Below are 25,828 nucleotides of genomic sequence, written 5' to 3' on the forward strand. Positions count from 1 at the left end.
ACTCATATTCAAAAATGAAATCTCCTTCACTGACATCTTCTAACATCTACAGCTTTCAACTACAAAACTTCATATTATATTCATAATTTTCTTACTTCTTTTGGAAAGCAGTGAATCATTATTCAGACTTTTTACAGCCTTAATTAAGCTCTTGTGTGCACTTAGTACATGGACTTCAATGATCCAGCCCTATGCAGCTTTTGAGAGCAGCTGTACATCCTTAAGTCTTTATATCTCACCTCTGATGATGGATTCTGTGTCAGTCAATACACGTTGCAGAGACTAAAAACCAAACCAAAACAAAACCAAAAGTGGCACCTGTGCACATTAGTTTAAGTCTTTTGCATTTTTCATGCTGATCCTTCCTGTCTCACAGCAGGAGAAATATGCAACTACGTAATGTAGCTGGACTGTTTTGAAAACAAGTGAAAGGACCTGTAAGGACCTTCCATCATATTCAGTGAAGTGCAGGGGCAGAGCAGGAGGTAAATGCTGTTGTTCTACCCTTTACACAGAGGATTTTGTTCAGATTACCCTATGGCCAAGAGATCACACTAATTTTGAATAAAGGAGTGAAACATTTAGTCAAATGTGCTTCTACAGCCTGCAAAGTAGAAAGTTTTGGTTCTAATATCACTTGTAAAATAAGTAACATTAATGGTGATATGGGGCAAGCAAATGGAATGTATTTCTGAATCAGAAAAAATCAAGCCAATGGAAGATAAAAGCTGCTTAACTCCAGCTATATATGATTTCATATAGCTTTGCAGATGCATAGAAATGACATATTTGTCTATTGATGGCAGAGGGTATTCAATAGGTATATTCAATAAATATATGTGATAGGTGTGTTCAATAGGAGGGGAGTGATCTATGTGAAGGATAAAAGAAATGAGTGGAGAAAAGTACTGAGCATTAGGAAATACAGCACAGGCCTGTTTCCTGTGATGTATCTGCATAAGCAGATTGCAGCACTGTGCAGAGTTCAGAGTAAATTGGCTTATTTCTTTTGCCCCATGGTGTTAATTACTCTGTGCCACAATGGTAACAATAAATCTTAATGTGGACACATTAAGCATAAATTAGGAAGGCCATTTGGCCATTTCCTCATCCCTTTGGCATCTCTAGATTAGGCAGTATTTCAGGAATGACTACAGTTGCTTTGTTACTCAAAAATTTCAATACAGAAGAAAAATAGGCTCACAACAACTGGATGTTTTGAAACTACATCAGGAATCAGATTCTTGTCCAGAGACTTTTCCACCATGGTGTAAAATTTTTCAGATCTTTTCAGTATTTTCCATAAATTAACTATGCCTGTATGAATGAATTGAAAAATAAATTTCTCTTGGCACAACAATATCCTGTCCTTTTCTGATTGTTAGGCATGATTGAGTGATGATTACCAGATCATTTCAAGAGTACTTTCATTCCAGAAAGTGCGTGAAATAACTTTGGTCCGTGAGCGAGAAAGAATCTCCCATCAAATTCCTGGAAAATGCACATGTGCTCAGACAAAAAACCCCACTTACATATTAAGGCCTTGTTATTTAGTCCTAGAGTGCTCTAATAAGGATCTCTGCACAGAGGCCTGAGTGGGGTGTCAGAGTGCTCTGCCAACAGTGTAGCTGATGGTGACGCGTGCGTTTGGCCCACAGAGTCATTCATACACTGAACTTTTTTGGGCACTGTTTACATGTGTTTATTCACCCTTATGCAATGAGGATGTGAACATCTATAAAGCCTTTAAATGTCTTGGGTTTTTTTCCACACTTTCTGCCAAGTTACATAAATTTTATAGCTTCACTAGCTTGGAAAGAAGTTACCTCTCCTCACCACCGTTAGATTGAATGGTCTTGTCAACATTTTCTTAAGACATTCCCTTAAGCCAGCATCACACAGTCAAGGATTTATTGTTTGAAAACCCAGAAGGGGGTGAATGATCTAGATATAGTGGGTATTTCTTAGTCTTACCAGACAAATGAGGTTTTTAAAGCCTGCAAAATTCTACCCATGGGACTGGAAAATGAAAAGCATTGCACCATGCAACATAAAGGACAGAGCAATAGGATGGGATGAGGAAGGATGGTATTTTTTTCCCTCTCATTTCTAATGGAAGGAGTGCTGTTCTTACCTTAAAAGAATTCTTAAAAGAATTTCCAGTGGTAACTTGCCTTTTTATGTTTATGACATTTGCCTCAAACTGTTTTTATAGTGACTGGATTTCTCTTTCAAATTTGAGAAACTGGCAGCGATGTTCACACAGACAGGAGTTTCTCTTACATGAACCCAGGCAAAATCTAGTCTAAGAGGCTTTTTTTTTTTTTTATTTGAAAAAAGGCAGCATGAGTTTGGGAAATGTAATGGAGTTAAGCCTAGTGCAGCCTTGATGCAATAGCTCAGTAAGTGAAAGATGTTCATGCATTTCTAAATTTTGGGTAATGTCTAAAAAGCCAGCTCAATACACTGAAAACACCATACCCAGAAATAATGACAATGCAACTGTATAAAATATGCACTAAGGAAAGATGTGGATACTTTTCTTGCAGATAAGCAGAGGAGACTCAAATACAGTTTCACTGTCCAGTTACAACTGATGAGGCATCAAAGGCAACATTTACCCTGGCTGACAATTTCAGCCTAAGTTTGTACATACATCTGTAAACATTGCTGTAGATGTGGTACAAGTCTCTGTATGCGTACACACAGCAGAGTCACACACATGTTATCCTTCTAAGATATACATAGTGCATGGAGAGGTATAGGTACAATAAACACACTGTACAATACTTGTTGGAATAGGCCATGAAACAAGAATCACTTATCTTAATGTTTTCCCAGGTTACCTGTGTTCCTTCCATTAAACAACCCCTGACAGGGATTGGCTCTCTTGAGCCATCTTGATATCTAAAATTAAGCAAAACATCACTCAAGCACATCTAGGAACACATCTGGAGGTAATAACAATGATATTTCTCAAGAAAAAAATAAATACACAATCTATGTTATATTTTGAGTGTGCAGTGTGAGTGGTGAAGAGCAAAGTCCTGAATGCCAGTACAGCATGGGTAAAGAGTTTGCCAGTTAAGACTGTGAAGAACTGTCAGTGACATCAAATACTGTGATGCTCAATCTCAGCCAGTTGCAGTGCCATGGTGTATGAAATGAAATAAATATAGTGCAGGATTCCCATTCATACTCAGCTCGCTTTCAACAAATAGCACAACTGCATTATCTCTGCCTTACTTTAAAAGCTGAAGTACAAAAATGCTCAAGTATCAGACATTATAAATTAGCATTTTGCCTGTTATCTTTCTGACAGCTCAAAAATGTAGGAGTAGAAAAATACAGATACTCTAAATGATCTATGCCTGCTACAAGGAAGAACATCCTAATTAAATGAAGTTTTTAATTCCATGAAAATCTGAATCTCATGCATGCTTCCACTAAGCTTCAAAACAGAAGTCTTTGGGTACCATGGGAGTGCAGTGCATGAGTCAGAAAAAACAGCCATCACTGTGAACACCTCAGCTCCACCAGACATCTCTGCATACCCTTCAGGCTAACAAGAAGCAACCTACAAATATGTACCACTTTGTCTTGCTCCCAGAAGCCAGTGCAGTGATACTTGAATGGGCAGATGCATAAAATATAAAAAGAATATATAAAATAGAAAATCACAAGGGCTGGAAGCAGATTGTGAATGACAGTCAGTTTGCATGGGTCAAAGAATATTCAGAACCACAATGAATATGTATGTTGTTTTTTTTAAATTTCCAAATGCATTAAAATACATGAGTATTCAGGAATTGTGTGAAGTTCAAGCTAGTGGGGGTTTGGGAGGACATCCCTAGGGACAGGTCATTCCCTTGGTGAACAGACCATTTGTGGCACAGACCATTGCTGCCAATAAGGACCTGGCAAATGTGAAGCCTTCTCCAGTTGTTTTTGGTATGTTTTATACATCTTTAGAAAATAAACTATCAGAACTCAACACTATACAACTCCTGAAATTAGTAAAAGCGTCTTTTGATAATATAAGATCAAATAGCTTGGCAAAGGGAGATTGTGAAAGGAAAAAAACCCACACCTGATAACAAGGCAGGCTTGTAGAGCACATTTTAGCATAAGAATGTAGGAGCCATCTGGAGGAAAATGAAGGTTTAGAATCTCAAATATAAATTTGAAAAGCGATGCACAAATAGTCAGATGGGTAAGAGGTGAGTGAAAATAGTTTATAAATATGACTGCTTGACCATCCCTACTGTGTATAGGGTAGCATAATGAAAACTATTTTAAAAATTATTGATGCTGCTGATTAGGGTAAAAAAGCTAAAATCTTTTTGCTTTGATATTTGCATTCTGTACAGGCAAACCAAGTGTACTTTGAGATCTCTACTCACTTTTTAGATATAGAAAGTTGATAATGAACCCAGATTTTTAGAATATTCTTGCAGAATAAGTATAGAAATATAATAATCAAGACAGCAAAATAAGAAAATTAAGCTGTACATAATTGAGAAAAGTCAACAGCTCTCTCAGATGTGTGCATATTCCTACTGCCAGAACCCTTCAAGCCATTTATTGTTTAGGTTGCACAGAGCCACAGGTTCAGATCCTGGGAACGACTCAGGCCATTCCTATATCTGTTTAGCTTTAGATCACTGCCAGACTGATTTGCTGTTTACTTTTGTTGGAAGTGTATTAGGCAGGAGTAGGAAAAAGTGCTTCATGCACCTCAGCCCCTGCCCTCGGATCTTCAGATCAGACATTTCTCAAAGTACAGAAGTAATAAATTTCTATCACAATTTTACACTAAAAAGCCAGCCATGTATTATAATGTATTTTGTTGCCTGCTCAGAGGCTGACAGTGACTGGGGTCTATTCTACAAAGCTTTCTCCAGACTACCCAATGGCTCCTGTCTGGCTATCGCTTCTGACTTTTTGGTCCTCTTCATATGGAGTCTAATCTTGTATTATTGCAATTAGTGGAGACTGGTCTCTGAAAAGCCTGCTTTCAGAGCTCTGAGGAGAGTTAATGGGACTGAGCTGTTTGTCTGACATCAGAATGATGCTTTCTACTGTGTTTCTGACTTAATTTTCCTCAAAACAGATGAAATATTACACCATTTGTACTTCTTAAAAGTAATTCTGCGTCACTGGTCTTGCACTGGTCTTCTTCTGCAACCTATTATATGTGCCTGTGTTCATAAATAATATATCCACTAGTGCATACAGCTAAAATTTTGTGTGCGCATGGGTTTAAAGCAAACACAGAAACATATAAAATACAAATTAAATTGATGCCCACTGTACTTGTAACACAGCCAAATTCTTAATATTTTATAGTGCATATTCCATTAAATAAATAATAACTAAATTGATCTATGCTACAATATGTGTATACATACACATTTTATGATGCCTGTAAATAACATTTTAAAGCCTGTTCACACATCAAAAGACAGGTTGTTTATTTCTCTGTTAAAACAATCCAAGGATTTTACTCTTCCTATTATGTAAACAGTGGTGACAGACGCTTTCAAGGAAGCTTAGCTTCAATAAAAATAATAGTTTCCCATTTTAAAATCAATACTAATATACCATAAATCCCCCGATGAACTCTGGCTTCCTTACATGCTCTCACATTTTGTGTATTAGGGGCACAGCACTACTCTAGATATCAGAATATAATAATATGGCAATATATATAGATATAGATATATATTTAAATGTTAAAACAGTTTTAGGTCAACTTGAGTAATGAATATATTTCAAATATATGCAGTTTTCTATGAATAAAGGTAATTAGTGTTCTTTGCAACATGGGTACCTCTGTATGTGGCTAGCAAACTAGCAAAACAATTCTGGTATCTAGCTCAAAATGCACTTGTGACATAGATGAATCTTTAACTTCTTTTCTGTTTTGTAGTAAAATTGTACTTGCAGCAGAGTTTGAATATAATTTATGAGATTACTTTAGGGTAGACATTTTAAATAACTCATACAAAAGAGAATTTGTTTTAATGACAAGAAAGCTAGGTATAGTCTATTCATTTCTCAAGCAGACCTTTATGAATCACTTTAAAAGGACACTACAGCTGAAGACTGAAGAGCAATATTTATCAACATTAAATAAAACATTCGGTGAAATATGTATAAATATTTCTTCATATGAACATAACACAAAATTAAATAGTTCAGATACACAGACACCATTTAATATATTTCCACTGTTGTCAAAATCATCTGTAAACACCATCTCACACTGAATACAAAAGCAGCTTTAACATCAGTTCTGTGTTCACAACACTGATGCCCCTTTGTAAAATAAGATACTTGTTTTATTTTCAGCAAAATAAGAGTCTAAGCAATTAAAAAAAAAAAAAATTGGTCAGTTCAAAGGAGAATACAAAATAATCTTTCAACATGTAACTAAATCAGATTTAGAGCAACAGTTTAAAGTACAATCCTTTCCCCAGGGGACCTCTGACTTTTATAAATCATGTTTGGTGCAGACCACATCACAAATACCAGGAAATACTGGTCATGTCTAAACTATAAATATTAAAGCCCTTTTAAAATTGTCTTTATCAAAAATTGCCAGGTAACAAATTGGCAATATCACATTTTTCACACCACCAAATAACCTGGCGTCAAACAGATTTAGGTGCACTTCTCCTGATGATTTTTAAAACAGGTTGTGGAAAACAAACACTTTTTAGTGAGCATCCTTCACATGCAAAAATAAAGCATTTCTTTGAAACAAATCATTTGCATCTGAAGATCACCTGGGCAGACAGTGCAAGCAGTGGGCTCCACCAACTTCTGTCAGAAAATTACAACTTGAACTTTCATCGGAAGCCGTACAGATACAGGATCTGAGCTGGCTCTGAGGAAGGGTGGTGCATCCCCACGGTGCAGCTCAGGAAAAGGTGTTGCAGGAGCCACGTGTGCCTTGACAGCAGCACAGCCTCCCCAGCAGGACACGGGGCTGCTGCTGATGGTTGTGCCTGCCTGGCTCCTGAGCAGCTCCCTTTGAGCATCGGTAGTGTGCAGCCCAGATCTGGGTTCCCATCGTCCTACGCCCTGCAAAGATAGCTTCATGCTCTTCCCTGAATGTAGCCTTCAATTCCTTTCCCCTTTGTGTCTTTTAAAGAGGCACGATAGTCTCTGTGCTCAAGATTAAGGTTTTACTGGGCAAGTACCCCATTCTAAAACTGTAAACTCACTGGCTATGGTTTGGTTTTCTCAGTTTGAAATGTGGACATTATGTTTCGGCTCCAGAGATAAACTTGAATTTCAGACGGCAAATAATGAGCTATATACTTATAACATGATTTTCTGACTTTTTAAAAATTTCAATCTTATGTAATCATGATGGGAGGCCCTGTTAAACCTAGCACAATAGGTCACCTCTTTCCTGGTATGTGTGCATTGCGGAGGTGTGAATGTATGCTATGCATACATACACACTCTCACACACACACACATAACATCAGCTGCACACATAGATACTCAGAAACCAGGAATCAGGGGTACAGTTAAAATATACCAGAAGAGAATTAGACAGGAAGCTCTACTGGGACAACAAGGGGCAATTTTTCAACTTACACAGTGTCTCAAATAATTTCATAATCCTGTTTCACTAGCTTGCTGCATCTGTATGTAACTTGAATTGAAAGTTGTTGGACTCCTTGGAAAAAGAAGAGTTGGGCTAGCTAGATGTGCTTACCTGAGATCCCAGAGTTGATTATAATCAAAGAGCTGGGCAGATCAGTAATGGGTTTATAATTGCTATACAGCTTCTCGCAAATTCGTAGGAAAACTTTATTAAATCTTTCACTCCTTAGTAAAAATGATGAAGTTTCTTAGTTTTTGCTGAATGTAGATTGACTTTTATATTAAACTGGATTTATTGAAAGGATAAATAAGCCTGGCAGCTGCTTTCATGTTTTGATGTTATAGAATCAGAACCCTGGAACCATTTTCCCACCCCAACCCATCCCATCCCATCCCATCCCTTACTATCCTGCCCATCCTGCCCTGTCCCGTGCCATCCTGCTCTGTCCTATCCCATCCCATCCTGTCCCATCCCATCACATCCCTGCTTCGTTATTGTTTCGATTTGTTTAAAAAATACTATTCTATGAAGCCTCCCTAGGGATCCGCTTATGAAAAATGACGGACTGCCTTTGCTGATACTGCTGCTTGCGTCTTTTTCGCTTGTCACACTGGCACAGCAGCAGCATCTTGAAAGTGTTTCTGAATGTTTTGTTACACAGTGCGTAGCACATGGGGTTTACTGTGCTGTTGATGTAGCAAAGCCAATACCCCAGGTGCCAGAAAGTTTTGGGGATACAGCTGCAAAAGGTGTTCACCAGAACCATGATGTTATATGGGGTCCAGGTAATGATGAAGGCAAACAAAATGGCACTGAGAGTCTGTGCTGCTTTCTTTTCTTTGATAAGTGACATTCGTTTCCGTTTTGTGATCTGACTTCTGGTCTTCAAGGCAAACTTTTTTGCCAGGGTTGCTTCCTTAAAGGACAAGGGCAGGGCTGTCGATGTCTTGGTCACTGATGAGATGCCATCAGAAGCTGTGGTTGTCTCTTCTGATTCTGGTTCGATTGGAAGCTTATTAAAGCTCTTTTGGAAATTTCCACCGTCCTGAACACTTTTGGGAGGGTGCGATTTTTTAGGTTTCTTTTCCTTTGAATCTGCATCGGATTTCTGCAGTTCATCCCCTGACTCATGCAAATCTTCTGAGGAGGGTAGTTTTGTGGAATTGAGGATAGCACTGTGACCAGGAAGCTTCAGCACGATTGAATAGATGGCTCTGGTCTCTGCAGCAATGTCTTCTTCGTCAGAGGAGGCTGAATTTTCAAGGGAGGCAGCAGCATCGTTGTTGTTCCAGCTGTCACTGCTGCTGTGCTCTTGGTCCCCCTGATCTGTGCTGGGCTCCCAGCTCTTCATGGTGAGCCAGAAGTGGCAGCGTCTGTATTTCTTTCGGGAGGAGCGCTTCATGTTCTGCCGCTGCAGCTCGTAGCTGCTGCAGCTCCGGGAGCTGCCTGTCTGGTGCACAAAGCGTGCCGCCTCTGCTTCGCTGCCCGAAGCCTGGAGCCCTGCTAACTCTTTGGTGCGTTTCTCCGTCTCCTTGTAGATCCTCCAATACAAAATACTCATAATGGTGACCGGCAAATAAAAGGCAGCTATGGCAGTGCCAAAAGTGATGATAGGTTCACTTAGAAACTGGATGAAACATTCATCGGGAGGCACAGTCCTCTCCCCAACAAAATACTGCCAAAACAAGATGGCAGGGGCCCAAAGAACAAAAGAGACGATCCACGCTAAACCAATCATTACCCCAGCCCTTTTGGTTGTTCGTTTGGCTCTGTATGTTAGTGGCCTAGTGATGGAAAAATACCTGTCAAAACTTATCACAAGGAGATTCATGACAGAGGCATTACTGGCAACATAGTCAATGGAGAGCCAAAGATCACAGGCCAAACTTCCCAAAGCCCAGTGGTCCATGATGATGTATGTGGTATAAAGGTTCATGGAAAGAACACCGATGATCAAATCTGCACAAGCAAGGCTCAACAAGAAGTAGTTGTTGACTGTTTTCAGTTGTTTGTTAACCTTAAATGCAACAATCACTAAGATGTTTCCAATGATGGTCACCAGTGCAAGGATCCCAGTGAGGAAAGCAATCAAAACTACTTGCCAGACAGTGTGTCCACCCAGAGGGTCTTTGCTTGTGGCATTTAGGGTCATGTTTGTTGATTCCACAGTGGAGAAAGGAAAACTCTCTGTGGTCTGAGGGAAATCATAGCTGCCAATGAGTGATGCTGCTTCATCGAGGAGTCCTGGTCCATGCGAATCTCTCTTCCAGAAGGAGCTCACATTTGGAAAAAGGGGCGAGGATGAACTGTTATTTTGCATGATCATTGTGGCTCTCTGACATAGTCTGTAGCAGAGAAAAACCAAACAAAAAACAAGTGAACAGGTGAAGATGTTAAATAATTGTCCTCATACTTGTACATAAAATCACTTTAGCACTTTGAAAGATGTCTTTGAAAAGGCAAGCTGCCTGTGACACATTCCAAGTCAAACCTGTATATGATAGTACTCAGCTTCCAGACTGTGATTAATCTGAGCTCTTTATAGTGATCATGTTGTGTTTCCTTATAAATATTGCATAACAGAGGAACCAAAATCACAGAAGAATTTGAATCCACAGTAGTATTAAAATGCCCCCGAACTCTGAATTAAAACACTCCCTGCTGGATCTGTCATGAAGTCAACATCTCAAAAATCCGCTAACCTGAAGCCTTCAAAAATAAAGTTCCAATCACACGAACCCACAAATCTTCCAAGTTCCAATCAACACTTGTCCCCAGTGCTATCCTGGCTCTGGTAAAACACAGCCCCTGTCTCTGCTGCCTCCAGCTAGAGCTGATGACAAACAATAATACTGTTCTGCCTTTCCTTAAACTATGGAGATACAAGCCAGCATCATTTCACTGTGTCGAGCTACTCTAACCTGTGAAGCTGCAAAAGTCTTCCCATTGTCATCTCTGTTCAGCTATCTGATAAAAGTAGTAGAAGTTCTCATTACCACATGCCACTATTCATTTTTTTCATGCACATTTTTATACTTGGACTAAGGATTTTGCACATCTAATGACTTCAAAATTTCTTTGGGGGTAACACATGGTAAAAGTTCCTTTGAAACTATGGTCTCTAGAGTCAGGAAAAAACCTTTGGCAGATGTATGTCAAAGCAATCATTAAACACTTTAGGAAAATAGGGGGAAAAAGCATGAAAGGGATTCATAATTAAGCTTTAATCCTTTTCCCTAAGCACTAACACAAAATGAAAACATGTTCAGAAATAGGAATTTGCATTTCTCTTATCATATTAGCTTCTCTAGTCAGCTGACTGGATCCATAGAAATAAATCAATTATATCATCAAGAAGAAAAACTTCTGATGAGAAAGTCCATCATTGACTGTAAATGTTGAGCAAAATATGCTGTCAATGTTTGTTTGTTTGCTAAATATGAATCTTTCCAGAGTCAATATATAATGGCATGAGATAATATTAATTATCACAATACACTGATCTTACACAAAAATATTTACCCAAGAGGGGGGTTTGGTTCTTTTTTTCCTAATTAATTTCTAAATTTTGCTTTCCCTTGAACTGTACTTGGTTTTGTTATGAAGCCATAGGACACTGTGTGAATTTAAACAGTTCAATTTCTTTAACATATGCAGTAAATAGATTAGGAATTCCTTTCCTTCACTCATGCCCTATAATTAACACAAACCTCTCCCTATTTTGATATCTAGTGTAAATGAAGTATTAATGTTTCTTTTTTTTAATAGGAACACAAGGTTACAATGAAGATTCCACATTATAATCTAATTCAGTCTACTTCTAATTCATTCATCAATGTGTAACTCAGAATAAGAACACAACATAAATGAACAAATACTCCTCTGGTAAATCACACAGTTAAAATTTAAGTCTTTTCCTGATAGAATGATTGAAAACTCAGAGGAGCTCAACTTCTAAAAAGGAAAAATGGTAAGACAGGACTGCTGGAAATCATCCTCCTGCAATGTTTTATTTAGGAAGCAGGCATTTTTTCCAGAGCTGTCAGACAGGATGAGGTCAAAACCAGAATAGTATGAGAGAGATCTCAAATAATGATATTTTCTAAATATATGCCAGAAATTATTAATGTTATAGGGTGCAGATCTTCCTTCACTCACACTAGGGACAGGGAGCAGAGGATGAAAGCCAGGAAGCATCCGCTCTGCAGCCATGAATTTCTAAAACCTCTGTAGGGCAATCCAGTCAAGTATTGGTTGAGAAGTCTGACAGGTATATTTAGATGTCAATGATATTATTATGCCACTTTTTCACAAGAAAAGACAAGCTGGTATCTTCTAACTCACAAGAAAAGATCAGGAAGAATATATCAATAAAGGAGACCAAACTTCCACTAAAATGGATAGAATAAAAACCAAATATCACTTAGAAGTGATGATGAAAAATAACAGTATTACTAAGAAATAAAAATAGTTAACAGTTAAGCAGTAGTTCCCATTTTCATTGTACAACACAACCAGGAACTAATCTGAGTGCTAGCCTTGGAAGTCCAAAACAAATACCACATAAGAAATACAAATACTCTTGTAAAATGAATATGTAAATGCCACACTATCTATCACTAAGTCCATAATCCAATTGTGAATTCTATTTAACTGTACACTTTGAAACAGAGTTCCAATGGAAATGTGGTGATAAATCCTTTCAGAAATGCCATGATTCAAAAGATGCATGATGAGGAGTCCTGGGATCATCATAATTCAGCTGCAGTCTTTCAGACACTGAAGTGCTGGAACCAAACCTTTCTTTCTCAGGTCACTTCTTTCATGTCTTTCAAAGTAGCTTCTCTAAGTTATTGTTTCAATGGAAACTTGAGCAGCCCTCAGCAGTCCAGTAACTGAGGAAAATGAGAATCTGAGAGCAACGCACTGTCTGTCTGTCTCCTGCTGTCCAGTGCAATCCTGCATCTGAAATTCAGCTTTTTAAACTCCACAGGGATTAAAGGGAACCCTAAACTCGCACTGACTGCATGATAAAATGGAAGTGCTAGTGGGATGATTAGTACAGTCTTGTTATTCTGCCTCTTCTACAAGCTCCTGCAATTGAACCATTTAATTCAATAAAAAATGTATTAACCGTATGTTCATCTGCACAGAAGAAAGAAAATATCGCTACCACCACCACCACTATAACATGCCAGAGCAGCCCAACTGGATTTTCCTGCCTTTAGGAAGCGGAGGCATTACATTACTACATTATCCATCATTCTCCAAAACTGCCATGCAGTTTCTGCTCTCTGTGTAAGTGCTACAGGGAAAGAGTGTCCTGGGTTTGACGAGATGACAGCAGGATCTGCAGTGCAGCCGCCAGCACCTGCCCAGCAAGCCAAGCTCAGACAGAATGAAGTGTGACCAAGTGGGAAAGCAGCCACACATACTTTGGTAAAACAAACAGTGCAGCACTGTCTGAGTGAGGCAAACAAACCAAACTGTGAAATGATTACAGGTTTACATACCACAATAAGAATTTACAAATCATTGGTATGATGCACTACATTACAATTTGAAGGCAGGGAGTAGCAAAGGAAATTTTTTTTAGCCTAAGAATATACAATTACTTACCTAGGATCATAGTAATGGTATTCCCTGTGGGTTTGAGTATTTTTGTTCTTGTTTCTGCTTTTTAATAGGATCTTATGAAAGGTACAGGCCAGAGAACACCAGATGCAATGTACACTTCCCAGGATTATTCAGGGAAAGTGTAAGCCCAGTAAAGGCAATGGGCTATAAAGACTTTCATACACATCCATCCAGCACACCTCTGCTCTCTGCCCAGCCAGAGGGAGTGAGATATTTAATATCCCACTAAGACTGGCTGGAAGGGTAGGAGGAATCTACAAAAATGGTCAATGATTTCAATAAATGGGTATAACCCAGATTTAAAAGTCTGAAATTTATTATAGTCTAATTTATTGCATATTGCTGTAAATAGAAAGTAAAATAGAATAGACAGTAGTAACAGTTCTGTCACACATTTTCAGTGCATTTAATTTCTCTCTGCTTATTTCATATTTAAATGCTTTTCTGAATATCCCACATTTTACCAAAACTTTTCTTTTCCTTAAACCTTCCTATTCAAGAAGTCTATTTTCCTTGCTGAACTTAAAGGGCTCTAAGAAGCATTTTCTGTGAAGTGAGATGGTAATCTATGGGTTTGGCTATGTCTGAGCTCAAAACTAGCAAGCCTTTATGGCTGAAGAATTTCACATTGCATCTGTTTACACAGACAAGAAAATTGCTTACCTTATTTTTCCATTTTCTTCTGCAGTGCTCTTATATACACATTAGCCTAAACAGCAGAGAGCTCCATGAAGTGATTTATAAAAGTCTTTTCTAACACAGAGAAAGCCTTCAGAATGCTTAATACAGTTACCTGAACTAGCACATATACTTTGTGCCAAAACTATTATTTGGTAAAATAAAAATATACATCTGAATTTTAAGGTCATCCTAAGATTATTAGCAAGATTATGTGCAGCAATTTCTCAAAACACACTGAGGTATTTTTCTGGTTGCTTTTTTCTTCAAAATACAGTGCATTTTTTTCAAAATACAATAAAGAATTTTAAAAGCTTGTAATGGAAGAGGAAAGTATTCACAGTTTTACATTTAGAGTAGCCCATATAAATTGAAGTTAGTGTAGCACAAAGTACAGGATTCCATATGAATATTTATGTGGCAACAGGAAGCACAGTGTAATTACTGGTGAACATGACCTCAGATTTACCATGACTAAATTAAACTTATATTAAATATATCATGCTAAATATATTCTTTGCAGAATGAGAGTATAGAACAAAATTCCTGCATACCTGGAAAAATCCTGGCCACTGTCTTGCACATTCACAGTAGATAAAAACAAATGACTGATCGTCACATACTTTTATTTATGTATGTACAAATACACATATCTACATACAAATGTATGTCACAGATAGTGTGTATATATATATGTATATATAGAGAGAGCTGCAGGTGAAAGGATATGTATATATACAATTATGTGTATACACACACACCTATATCTGCAGTTACATATACACATAATTTTGTCACATTGTTCCAAATATTGATATAAGGGAAGACTATATCTTTCACTAATAAGCTATCAGCTTGATACAGATAATGTTCAGTCAAACATATCCCAGTAACACTTCAACCCAAACTCTTCCATTTTGCATCGATTAATATGTTTTGTGTTCTAAATTCACCTAAATTAAATGTCAGTGCTTTAATAAATTAGATTTGCCCATTATTTGCTTACTCTATTTCTGCTGCTAGTGTGAGGTCTAGCATAAGCAAATTAGGAATTAATTTCTCTAATCATATGGATCCTTTTCATTACTTTGAAGAGGGTATAGAGGACCTAGTGCATAGCACCGAGCTCCCTGAGCCATCTCCCTTGCAGCCCTGCAGCCAGAGGAAAGGAGCATCCCTCCTGGCGGGGCAGAGGCAAGGGGATGCTACCTCATGTGTTCCTGCTGGGACACCTGAGGATGCCAGACTGGGAGCACCTGAGTCTGTGTACCTGGCACAGCCAGGACATAGACTCTAAAGCTGGCCCATGGCTCTTCTGTGCCTTAATTTGCCAATCAGCTTTTGAGAAACATCTACCATCTCCTTCACTAGGACTGAGAGACTTCTGTTCATATTGCCCAGCTATACCTGCAACATCCTCTGGGGACTTGATTGCTTAAACTGTGTTTGCTTTTACAGAATTTGCTCTTTCAAACACCTTACTTCTTGCAGTATGAACACTTTTATTACAACAGAAATGTAACTTTGAATAGTAATGTGTTTTAATGGCCAATGACTTCAGTGGAAACATCTGCTCATTTACATGGCCTCAAAAAAAGAGAATAAATACTGTGTTGCCATTAGGACCAAAGAAGAAAAATCTCAGATGTTGCATCTGTGCAAAAATCCAGATATGCATTTCTGATCTTTTTCACTTAAGACTTCCATCAAGGATTGAATTTATTATACAACCTATATAATTCTCTTGCATAATTTTTTTTATAGGTGGCACAAATATGCCATCTATAACAAATACACATCCTAGTCTGCATAGATAAATGACAGTGATTTTCACAGATTTACTGAATAAATGTTTCTGTATTACTTATTATTTATTTACTCCGTGACCCAGTACTCATTCACACCATGACTTTCAGTTTCAAAAATAATCCTATCTTGAAATCCGCTGAAATGATTTCTAGAAGTTCCAGAAATGAGCCACTAATCTCATTTGTGATAGGTCTCAGAGAAGTGCAGGCTCCTCACATGCAGCAGCAGCAGCAGACTCGCCAAAGGAAGGGTACTTGTCTTTCTTGCACAAGTGCACTTAGTGGTTATTGTCTAAACAATTCATACAGAACAAAGAGAAACCTTCAAAAGCCTAGGCTTGGACATGTCTAGAATTTTTAAATGCTTGAAAACCAGAGCAAATCAAGTCTAATTAAGGTTACAGTAAATATTGACTATCAGCTTAGTTAAATCTATGAGGTACAATTCTATAAAGAGAGGAAATTATTTAAATTCCATGTAGTTTCAGTGAGCTTTATGAGAATTACACCCCATCTGTCTAATTGATATTGAAGGAAACAGACATGCAGCCTGAAGTTAATAAGAATTACAAATACTGAGAGTTTTACTGACTTTGAGGAAATGGCTGCAAACTGACTTTGCAGGTATCTGAGGACAGGAAAGTTTGGAAAAAGGGTTTATTACTAGACTGAATATAAAGATGGAATTAGATTTCAATGAAAAAAGACTACATGCCATTCAATTATCTCCTCTATTTGTGAGTAGTGCTGTTTTTTCCCTTGAACAAAACCTGTCCATCTTAGAGACTTGAAGTATTTTATTATATATGCACTTTTTAAACCAGGATTTATTAACATTTTATTAATTAGTATAATGTTGGATCAGAGTTGTGATCTAGATTTTCAGCTCTCTCTTTATGAAACACCATCCATTGACTACACAGATAATCCTCCCAATAAGATATTTAAAGTCACATTAAAATGTTCACTACGTGAAACGAAGTAATGGGAACTCTTAGGCTTAATTATATCATTCTCCCAGATGTTGGTAAATGCTTGAATACCTTGAATCAACATGGAAAAATAGTGTCTAAAGAGAAAAAAAATCATGCCTTGTAAATGATATCTCCTCTTTTACTGAAATGGCATCATCCTCTATGAAAATAATCATGCTTAGCGTATTGATATTGAGAAGAGCTGGTTATCAATTCTAGATAAAGCAAAAAAAAAAAGTTATTATATTTCTAATCCTGCCCTACTTTTAGTAATACTAGCACACATTTAAATTCCATATTTAATGTGAATATTAGCCATTAAAAACCTTTACAGGGAACAACAAACCTCATAGGCAGACCCCTTCACTATCTTAAATGGAACTGCTTTAAAATGAAGTAATCAATTGATTATGCCTTAATTAGAAATAAACTTTAGTTTTTCTGTTTGCTCACTCCACAATACACCTGCAGAGAAAACTGGAACAACGTGCAAACAACTTGTCAAGTATCAGAGAATTCAGAGAGCCTGGAAACTGACATCTAAAGAAGCTCACCTGGAACCTGACACAATCTTTTCAGTTTCATTTGTCTTCAAGAAGAAAATGAAATGACAAAATTTCTGTCAAGCCTTGAAACCAGAAAATTGAAAATATTTTTTTATGGAAATCTTCTTCATGGTGGGAAAATAAATAGCCCAAACAACAACAGCAACAACAACAAAACTGTAAAAAAGCTCCCTCAAACCACAGATGTTCTGCTTTTCAAAACAATATTGTTTTTACCTTCAGAAACGAATTTTCTCCCAGAAATGAATCTCAGACATTTTGTAACAAAAAGTGCTTAAAGCTCCATTCCATTGTTCATTGAAGGAAAATTATCAAAATATTTGTGTTTCCATCAAGGTTTTGCATAGAGCTACCCAAGTCTGGACACGATGTCATGTTTACCTGGTGTCAGGTCCTGTTATACAGAAGATCTCTAAAATGCATCATTTAAATGCATTAAACAAGGTGAATTTGAACTTCCCTGGAGTGTCAGAGAATCCAAAAGTTTCTAAATTGAACTATTGCTGACCACTAGGTTTTCTACTGTAACTATGGCACTGCATGCAGGTATTAAAAGAGCAGACTATCTATTTTGGCTTTTGTCGATGATGGATAGTGTAGCAATTTAACATAAGATGCAATAAAGTGATTTGAAAAATGCTAGGAAATGCTCTATTAAGGGAAATTTATTGCTATTGGCTTTAGTGATTGAAATATTGCTGCTATCTACTGTGGCAAACCCAATACTCCCACACAGGACAGATGGCTTATTTAAAAAGTGAAAGAAAAAAACCCACAACCCTGTTGAGAGGTTTCAGCTAGAGGAGAAAATTCACTAAGGAATAACTACTGGCTAATGAAATCTACATAGCTTTTTGGACACAAACTATTTATATGGGAAAAAAAAAATTATGAGAAACTTTATGTCAGAATGTTATGATTTTAATATAAAACACTGTTTATTATTTTGTCAAAATAATGCCTTAAAGCATGCAATCGTAATAATGTGTTAAAGCATTTTTTACTTGGTGCCAGGTTGTCACAGTTGGTGAGAAAATAATATTTTTGGTGCATTTATTTATTTAGCTGTTTTACAGAATGGAAATTCCTATCATCTGAGATTTGGGGATATCTTTTCACACTGATAAGCTTACGAATTGTGCTAGTAATTCATTGGAATGGATTTATTTGCTGGGGTGATAAAGAGCTCTGTGTGCATCTTTTTTATGTATTATATTTCTTTAATAAAATTGCAAACAAAATGCTGTATTATGGTTGGAATGGAATATTTTTCACCTCAGTGGAAAACTTTGGTAAATAATCAAGAAAAAAGGGAAAATACTTTTTGTTTCAACATGTCACTCAAAATATTTTAATAAATGCTTTGTTTCTTTATTTGCTAGTATGTTTAAAGTCAATCTCTCCATCTATTTAAAAGTGCCGTTTAACACTCACTAGGTGGCACAATAGTTATTCAGAAGCAAAAGTCTGGATTTAGCAACAAAATCTTAACCAGTCTCTGATAAAGCCTTTGTCTTATTCATAGAAATTACAAACCAAATTATATCTATTCCTTGATAGGGACAGCAGATAAAGTAAATGCAAATCATCCAAGTACTGGTCTGAATGCAACTAGCACCCAAATTACAGAAAACAGTGTTCTCTGCTGCAGTTTAACTTAATTTCTTTTTTTTTATTTTTCCCTTGGAATACACACATCTGCAAGTCCTAGTGGAATTCTGTAGATTAATCAAAATGGCCCACTCCAAACTTCAACCTCCTTTATGCATGCTGCCAGGAATTTGTAAAGTCTCTGGGAAATCGATGGTGGCAGGCACTGTGGATTTTAATGCATGCAAGCAATTGTTCTTTAGTGAGATACAGACAAGTAATCAAATAATGCTCTAATGCTATGCTCCTTTTTTAGGTTTCGTTTCCAGGGCTTGTGAGTTTCTTTTGAGTTACAAGAGCAAGGATGTGCCCAAGTGGGTATGTCACTAAATGGAGACATCTCCAGCCAAAACAGACTTGACAGAGAGAGAGGAGGCGCTAAAGAAACATTCATCTTTATTTATTCTACATAAATGCCTGTAGGTAGCCCTCATAACAGGGTCCTCTTCCTGCTAAGATTTAACTAGGTTTGCTGGACTATCTCCTTTTCTGCCCACTTGAAATATATCCCTATAATTTAAAGGTTTTGAACTACAGTTTTAAAAAAATCAGTGCTAGTATAGAGAACACACATTCACAAGGCAGAGATTTTATTCTGTGTGCAAAATAGGTCTGCTCCAGATATTCACTGCAGTTACAGAGCAGAGTACTGATTTCTTTAAGACCCTCTTCTCTGATGGTTGTAGGAGGTTTGTAGTAAAGGAAGCACAAGGCTGAGGACAGAAAACGAAGGACTCAAGGTTAAGAAAATTAAATGTGGAAGTCAAGTGTATTCCAAATTTTATCATAGGATTTCCATACACTACAGGAGTGATGTATTCAGATCTTTAAAATAATGTCACCTTACCTTGAAAGGGTAAAGTGCAAAGCTGAATTTAGTAAATCACAGGCATTCCTCAACGTTCATATAAACAACTTTGTAAAACGAAGGATCTTGAACTGTATCTTTGTATGGCTTTGTCTACACAATTCTAAAATTTTAAAATCATACCATCAGCAAAAAAGACCATTTTTAAACTCAGCAACTATATTTTCATCTATTACACTTTAAGTTTTCTATTCATTATCTACCTAACACAGTCATGGTACTCTGCAGTCCCTCTTTGTTCCTGTTTCTGAGGATTCAGGCATTCTGTACATGATAAATAGAAAGACATGGAGATATAATTACATTAGCTGTAAAGGTTGTTATCTAAGTAACAGGATTTTGCTTCTAAAATAAGAAGGTAGAGTGGACTCATGACTGTTTGCATTTTCCCTTTCAAGCCTATAAAGCCTGCATTTTGTAAACCCATTACAGTCTAGGATAATCAACAAAAGACTTAAAATCAGGAATCCTACATAAATTAGAAGGAAAATATTTTTCCTTGCTTCAATAGGGTCGCTCAAATGGCAAATATAATACATTATTTTCAGAAAGTAGAAAACTAGAAGAAAGAGAATATGTACCTGGAAAAAATATCTCCTGCTCTAAAAGGTCAGAAGTATTTTAATGCTTGAACTAAGAGTAGGCATACATGCTGCACATCTTTTCACAAAGTCTCATTGCCTCAAAAAAAATGCAATAATGCTGCATTATTTCTTTCCATCCATCTGCATTTTCCAGCTGCCCCAGTTTTATGCTTTGATTTGCAAGTGAGCTGTACTTTTAGGCTGATGTGGGTCTATTCAACCAATTATTTTTTAGAATCAGAGAAGAATGCTCTATTTAGTTGCCACTCAGGACAGTATTTTGTTTGTTGTTCTTTTAATCTTAGAAGTCCTACAGGGACACTTGGGTAAAAGCTCCTAGGACTGAGTAGTCTTAATTAGGTAAGTATCTGCAGCAATCCGTGAACTCCAGAGAAGACAAAATGCCTTGGGATTTCCATGGTGGACATCAGAGAAGAGGACAAATTTAAACCTCACTTGCTGTTATCGGTACCTTCTCACCCCATTCCTTGCAGGATAAAAGGTTTACTGTAGAAAGGCCAGTGCAGGCTTTGTCTTTTGTTCTCCTGCATGACCTAAGCAACAGCTCTAGAGGTGTTTCAAGATCAGTGAGTTTCAAGATCAGTATTCCCAGTTTGCAGGACTTGTGACCTGGATCCTTGCATTCAGAAAAAGGTCTGCACTGCAGTGTCACTGTGTTCTTAAAAATCTGTCCACATGTCCTGTGGGCCAGGACATGTCCTTTGGAGAGAAGGAGGTATGGTTAGGGTTTGCATCCAGTGCAGGGGTAGCAGAGGAAGAGTGGAATGGTCAGTATAAACTGCACATACTTGTGAATGCTCATATGCTAAAAGCTCCTGCATGAAATTTCACCGCACAAACAAAACCAATCTAGATAAAGATAAAAGGGACACAAATTATAAAATACAAAGCAAAGATGGATGTTGCAGTGTTGTAACTCCTTATGGGAACCTGAAGGTAAAGCAGGTAAAGCAGGGCGGGCAGGCAAGCAATCCTTCCTTTAGGGATAATGAATCTTGTAGCTGAAAGTAGCAACAGAATCACTCGAAGGAAAAAGGCATTTCCATTAGTTGGAGCAACAATTCTCAGTCACCAGTTCTCCCTCTCCCTATGGTGCTCTCATGGCTAAAAGAAGGGCTATTATTACAACCACACACAGTGAGGAGAGGAGTCCAGGTATAATGGACTGAACAGGTCAAGAACGGCTGGGGCTTGTAAACCTCTTCTACAGAGGAAAGCACCTTCAGCAATGAAGAGAAAGAACTTCTTGAAAATGGCTGGAACCTTCAAGAGAAAGAACTGATTGAAAAAAGCTAGAAAAATGTCTCTTTCCTAAGAACCAAAATTTTTGTTTGTCATGGCAGAAATAGAGATTCAAAGAGTAGGAAGAGAAGAGCAAAGGTTCTGTTAGTATCAGAATTTTGTATCAGAACAAGACAAGTACATGGAGTTGTTTTGGCACATATTATAAACAAATCAATGTCTTATTTCTCATATGTCTGAAAACAAAAGTGCCAGTGATGATCTTAGTGAAGAGAAGGAAGAAGCCACAGCACCGCCCAGGCTTTCAGGAAACCCACACTTTTTGTTAAATAAATACATGAAATCCCTACCCACTTACATCACTTTAATACCATTTCAGCTGGTGAGATCTGATCACAGATGCTTGGTACAGTAGCATGAATAACAGAGCTAAAAAGAGAATCAGGTTTCCAAAGAGACCAGGCACTATGGCAAAGCCAGTGAAGCTGTGAGCTGGAGCCAGGTGATGACAGATAAACACGTGGGCTTCTGAGTCCAGTCCTGCTCTCTGCCACTCCAGCTGCTGCAGATGAAGCAAATCTACCATGCTTGTTCCTGAAGTAGTAATTGCATGGGACCTCTCTGGTTCAGTATCACTTCATGAAAGAAAAGAGGCAGGGAGAACAGAATCTCAATGAAGCAGTCAGACATTAGAAATGACAGACGATAAAAAGAATGCATTTCCAGGCTTAACCTCACATCAGTCAATCGCAGTAGCAGGGAGCCTCAACAACTCCTTGCTACCAGGGAGGCAATAGTTGCTGAACGAGGAGGAGTTTATGGTATTTCAACAAACCCATGGGCACAAGGAAAATGCACTGGATTTATCTGTGTCACCTGAAACACAAGGGCAGAAGACATGTGGAAGGAAACAAGCTGGCTGCTCAAGTGGCTCCATGCTGAAACACCTAAAAGACCTGGAGTCCACATCCCAGATGGTTTCTTTATATTTTTTTTCTTGGAAGTGATATTCATATTTGAGTGAAGAGAACATTTTAGAGAATTAAAGGCAAGGGATATAGCAATATTATTAAGAAAGTGAACAGGTTCATGTTGTGTTAACATTTGGAAAACCTTTGTCTTCAGGAGGCCAAACACCTGCAATGTAGTACTGGTAGCATTAGCCAGGCAGCACTGAGCAGTGTAGGAATGTGCCTGAGCTGCTATATTTGTGCACATCATCAATACAGCACACAGCAGGATTTTCTAGATTTATTGCTGTACTGTGGATTTATCATCAAAATGGTGCAGGATTTCCCTGCCATTCTCAATGCTGCATGCCAAAAGTAGATTTTCTAACTAAATAATTAATGAAAATTAAAGCATTGGTATACTTATCCATCACTGAAAAGTACCTATTGACTTTGAACAGGCATTTAGCATCCAGTGTCTCCAGCTTTTTCAAAAATCAAAAAATTCTACCTTGGCAAATGTGGCCCAATTTCAGAGATTATCTGCATTTCTGCAGAAGTTCCTGATAGATTATAAATTAATAAAAAAATTCAAAGATTTTGAAGGAAGTAATTTTAACTTAACTACTGATATTCAGAATATGAATTGCTGCCAGAGTGCTGGTAGGACTTTCAAAAGGCAAAATGTATAAATGATGGACCATGTTGAATCACAGTTGCTTGGATATGTATTTATGTTTACCTGAGCTTTTGAAACAGAAACTAACACTTAAATCTCACTGTAGACTGTTTTGATCTGAGCTTGCTTTTCCAAATGTCTCTGTGCCCCCATCAATCCCTTTCATTAATCCTTACTGCTGCTTCACAGTTTTTCCAGCTGAAAATATATCCATGCAGGCAGTATCCTCCAAGCTCTACATTATTAGTGAATACAAATAAGCTGTGACTCTTTAGGATTCATGTAAACCTATCAATATTCCCATGCTGGCTGTGCTTTCAACTGCAAGAGAAACACTCCACACCAACAGCTGCAGCATATTAAAAATCAAAAATGAGGGTTTTGATGGCACTTGCACATTTCTGCCCTTTCATCTGTCCCCTATCACTCATTTACTCACAGGAGGAAATGACTTTTCCTGCCAAGGTAGAGGTAAAATGTGTCAGACAAGGGCAAATAAAAAAAAAAATCATTAGTGAACCAGAGGAAACAATTTCTGAGATACAAAGTGTCAGCAGAAATGAGTTTGTACTGTTGCATCCTGTGACCTTATTCAAAAAGGCATAATATTCCATCTGTTTTTTGCTACTAGAAATAATTTTCAAATGATAGTACCTGGATGAATCAATGTTTCACTGGAGTCTCTCTACTTACCAACACTTGTTTTTTCTTTCACAAAAATGAGGAAAAGCTTTTCTGAGAAGCTGAAATAAAAATGTGTGCTTTACTTGTAAAAATCTGAGAGTTGGAAAATAATAAATGCCAGTGTAATTGGAAATATTGTTCCTAATTCCACTGAGTTTATTTCAACACACTCCGAGTGCAGTTTAAACTTTTTGTCTACTTGAGTAATTTTAGCACATTTGCAAAGGGAGGGAGGGAAGGAGGGAGGGAAGGAGGGAAGGAAGGAAGGAGGGAAGGAAGGAAGGGGGAAGGAAGGGGGGAAGGAAGGGGGGAAGGAAGGGGGGAAGGAAGGGGGGAAGGAAGGGGGGAAGGAAGGGGGGAAGGAAGGAGGGAAGGAAGGAGGGAAGGAAGGAGGGAAGGAAGGAGGGAAGGAAGGAGGGAAGGAAGGAAGGAAGGAAGGAAGGAAGGAAGGAAGGAAGGAAGGAAGGAAGGAAGGAAGGAAGGAAGGAAGGAAGGAAGGAAGGAAGGAAGGAAGGAAGGAAGGAAGGAAGGAAGGAAGGAAGGAAGGAAGGAAGGAAGGAAGGAAGGAAGGAAGGAAGGAAGGAAGGAAGGAAGGAAGGAAGGAAGGAAGGAAGGAAGGAAGGAAGGAAGGAAGGAAGGAAGGAAGGAAAACTTATCCATCACTGAAAACTACCTATTGACTTTGAACAGGCATTTAGCATCCAGTGTCTCTAGCTTTTTCAAAAATCCAAAGTATAATCTAACTTGTAACTGTTTTTCAAAAAATCTACATCAGTATTAAATAGGAATGTCTTTTTGAAAAATCAGGAAGTTATAAAAGAATAATTTCTCTATTAGAAGGTTACTTCAAGGCAGATGTTTCCATTAAATAATTTCATTGCAATGTATACTTGAAGTGATAGAAGTGAAATACAAGCAAATTCAGACAACTTAATTCTCTAAGAGCTGTATATTAAAAGTGGATGGCAAAGAGGTTTTTCCTTCTTCAGGAAGATTTTTTTTTTTTTTTTCCTTCTAACATGTGAAGAATTTTCCAGAAAACCAACCTTTTGGTTTCCTTCATGTTGTAAAAAACAATTCATATATCAATACTTTCCAGTAAAAAGACCCATTCAAACATCTTCCCCTGTATATACTCAAGCACAGAGTCCTTCAGTGTGAATTATCACATAGTTAGAGAAGACAACAGCTTACACTCAGCTCCCTTCTCAAAAGGAGTCACTGGTGTGCCATTCTGTAAATCACTTTAATCCCTTATTTTTATAAATGGGTACAAAATCCATTTACCTAATCGCTATGTCCAAGCCCCAGCTGAACTATTCTGCATGACATATTCATGTCTTTGGAAGAAAAGTCCCCAAAGCTAATAGGAAACAGCTAATAGCTATTTAATTTGACCTTTTCCTTAAAGCCAGGTAAATATCAAACCCTAGTTTGCATGTCAAAATGAAATTTTACCTGAGAAACCCAAGTGGAATAATGATACTTTCCCAGGTCTTGAGCAAGGCTATTGCACCTGATTAGAGCAGCCACTCAACAGAACCCTGACTCTGCTCCCTTTGCTCATCTTCAGTAGTGGACATAGAGACTGCAAGTAAACCTTGAGGGGAAATTCAGATCGTTCAGTGTTGCAGGAGACTGCCATCAGATAAATTAATAAATCTGCACTTTTTAAATTGGACTTTGCAGGTTTCCCTCTGTGTATGTGTCCGCTGCTAACCAATAAAGCCTGGAATTTAACCTTCAAGGGATTTGCATGGGAGACTTCCACTGGTTATGGGTTCTTTTGGGCCTGTTCCATGTGCTCAAAAGCTTCTTGGAGTGACTCTTCTGTCCTTATGAGGCTTCTGTTAGACTACTCAT

At 37.8% G+C, this 25,828-nt stretch overlaps 1 protein-coding gene across 1 annotated transcript; it reads right to left on the reverse strand.

Annotated features, from left to right (window-relative positions):
* Window positions 1-8,037: 8,037 nt before the first annotated feature.
* Window positions 8,038-9,965, reverse strand: LOC147645419 (muscarinic acetylcholine receptor M3). The gene has a single exon (XM_086874637.1). The coding sequence runs from the start codon at window positions 9,948-9,950 to the stop codon at window positions 8,148-8,150; it is 1,803 nt and encodes a 600-aa protein (XP_086730763.1). The 5' UTR covers window positions 9,951-9,965; the 3' UTR covers window positions 8,038-8,147.
* Window positions 9,966-25,828: the final 15,863 nt, after the last annotated feature.

This window comes from Cyanistes caeruleus, unplaced genomic scaffold (assembly GCF_971803275.1).
Source record: "Cyanistes caeruleus unplaced genomic scaffold, bCyaCae1.hap1.1 HAP1_SCAFFOLD_349, whole genome shotgun sequence".
Taxonomy (NCBI): Eukaryota; Metazoa; Chordata; class Aves; order Passeriformes; family Paridae; genus Cyanistes; species Cyanistes caeruleus.

Excerpts from the sequence above, each read along its gene's own strand:
- LOC147645419 (XM_086874637.1), bottom strand. The coding sequence starts at position 9,950 with ATGATCATGCAAAATAACAGTTCATCCTCGCCCCTTTTTCCAAATGTG.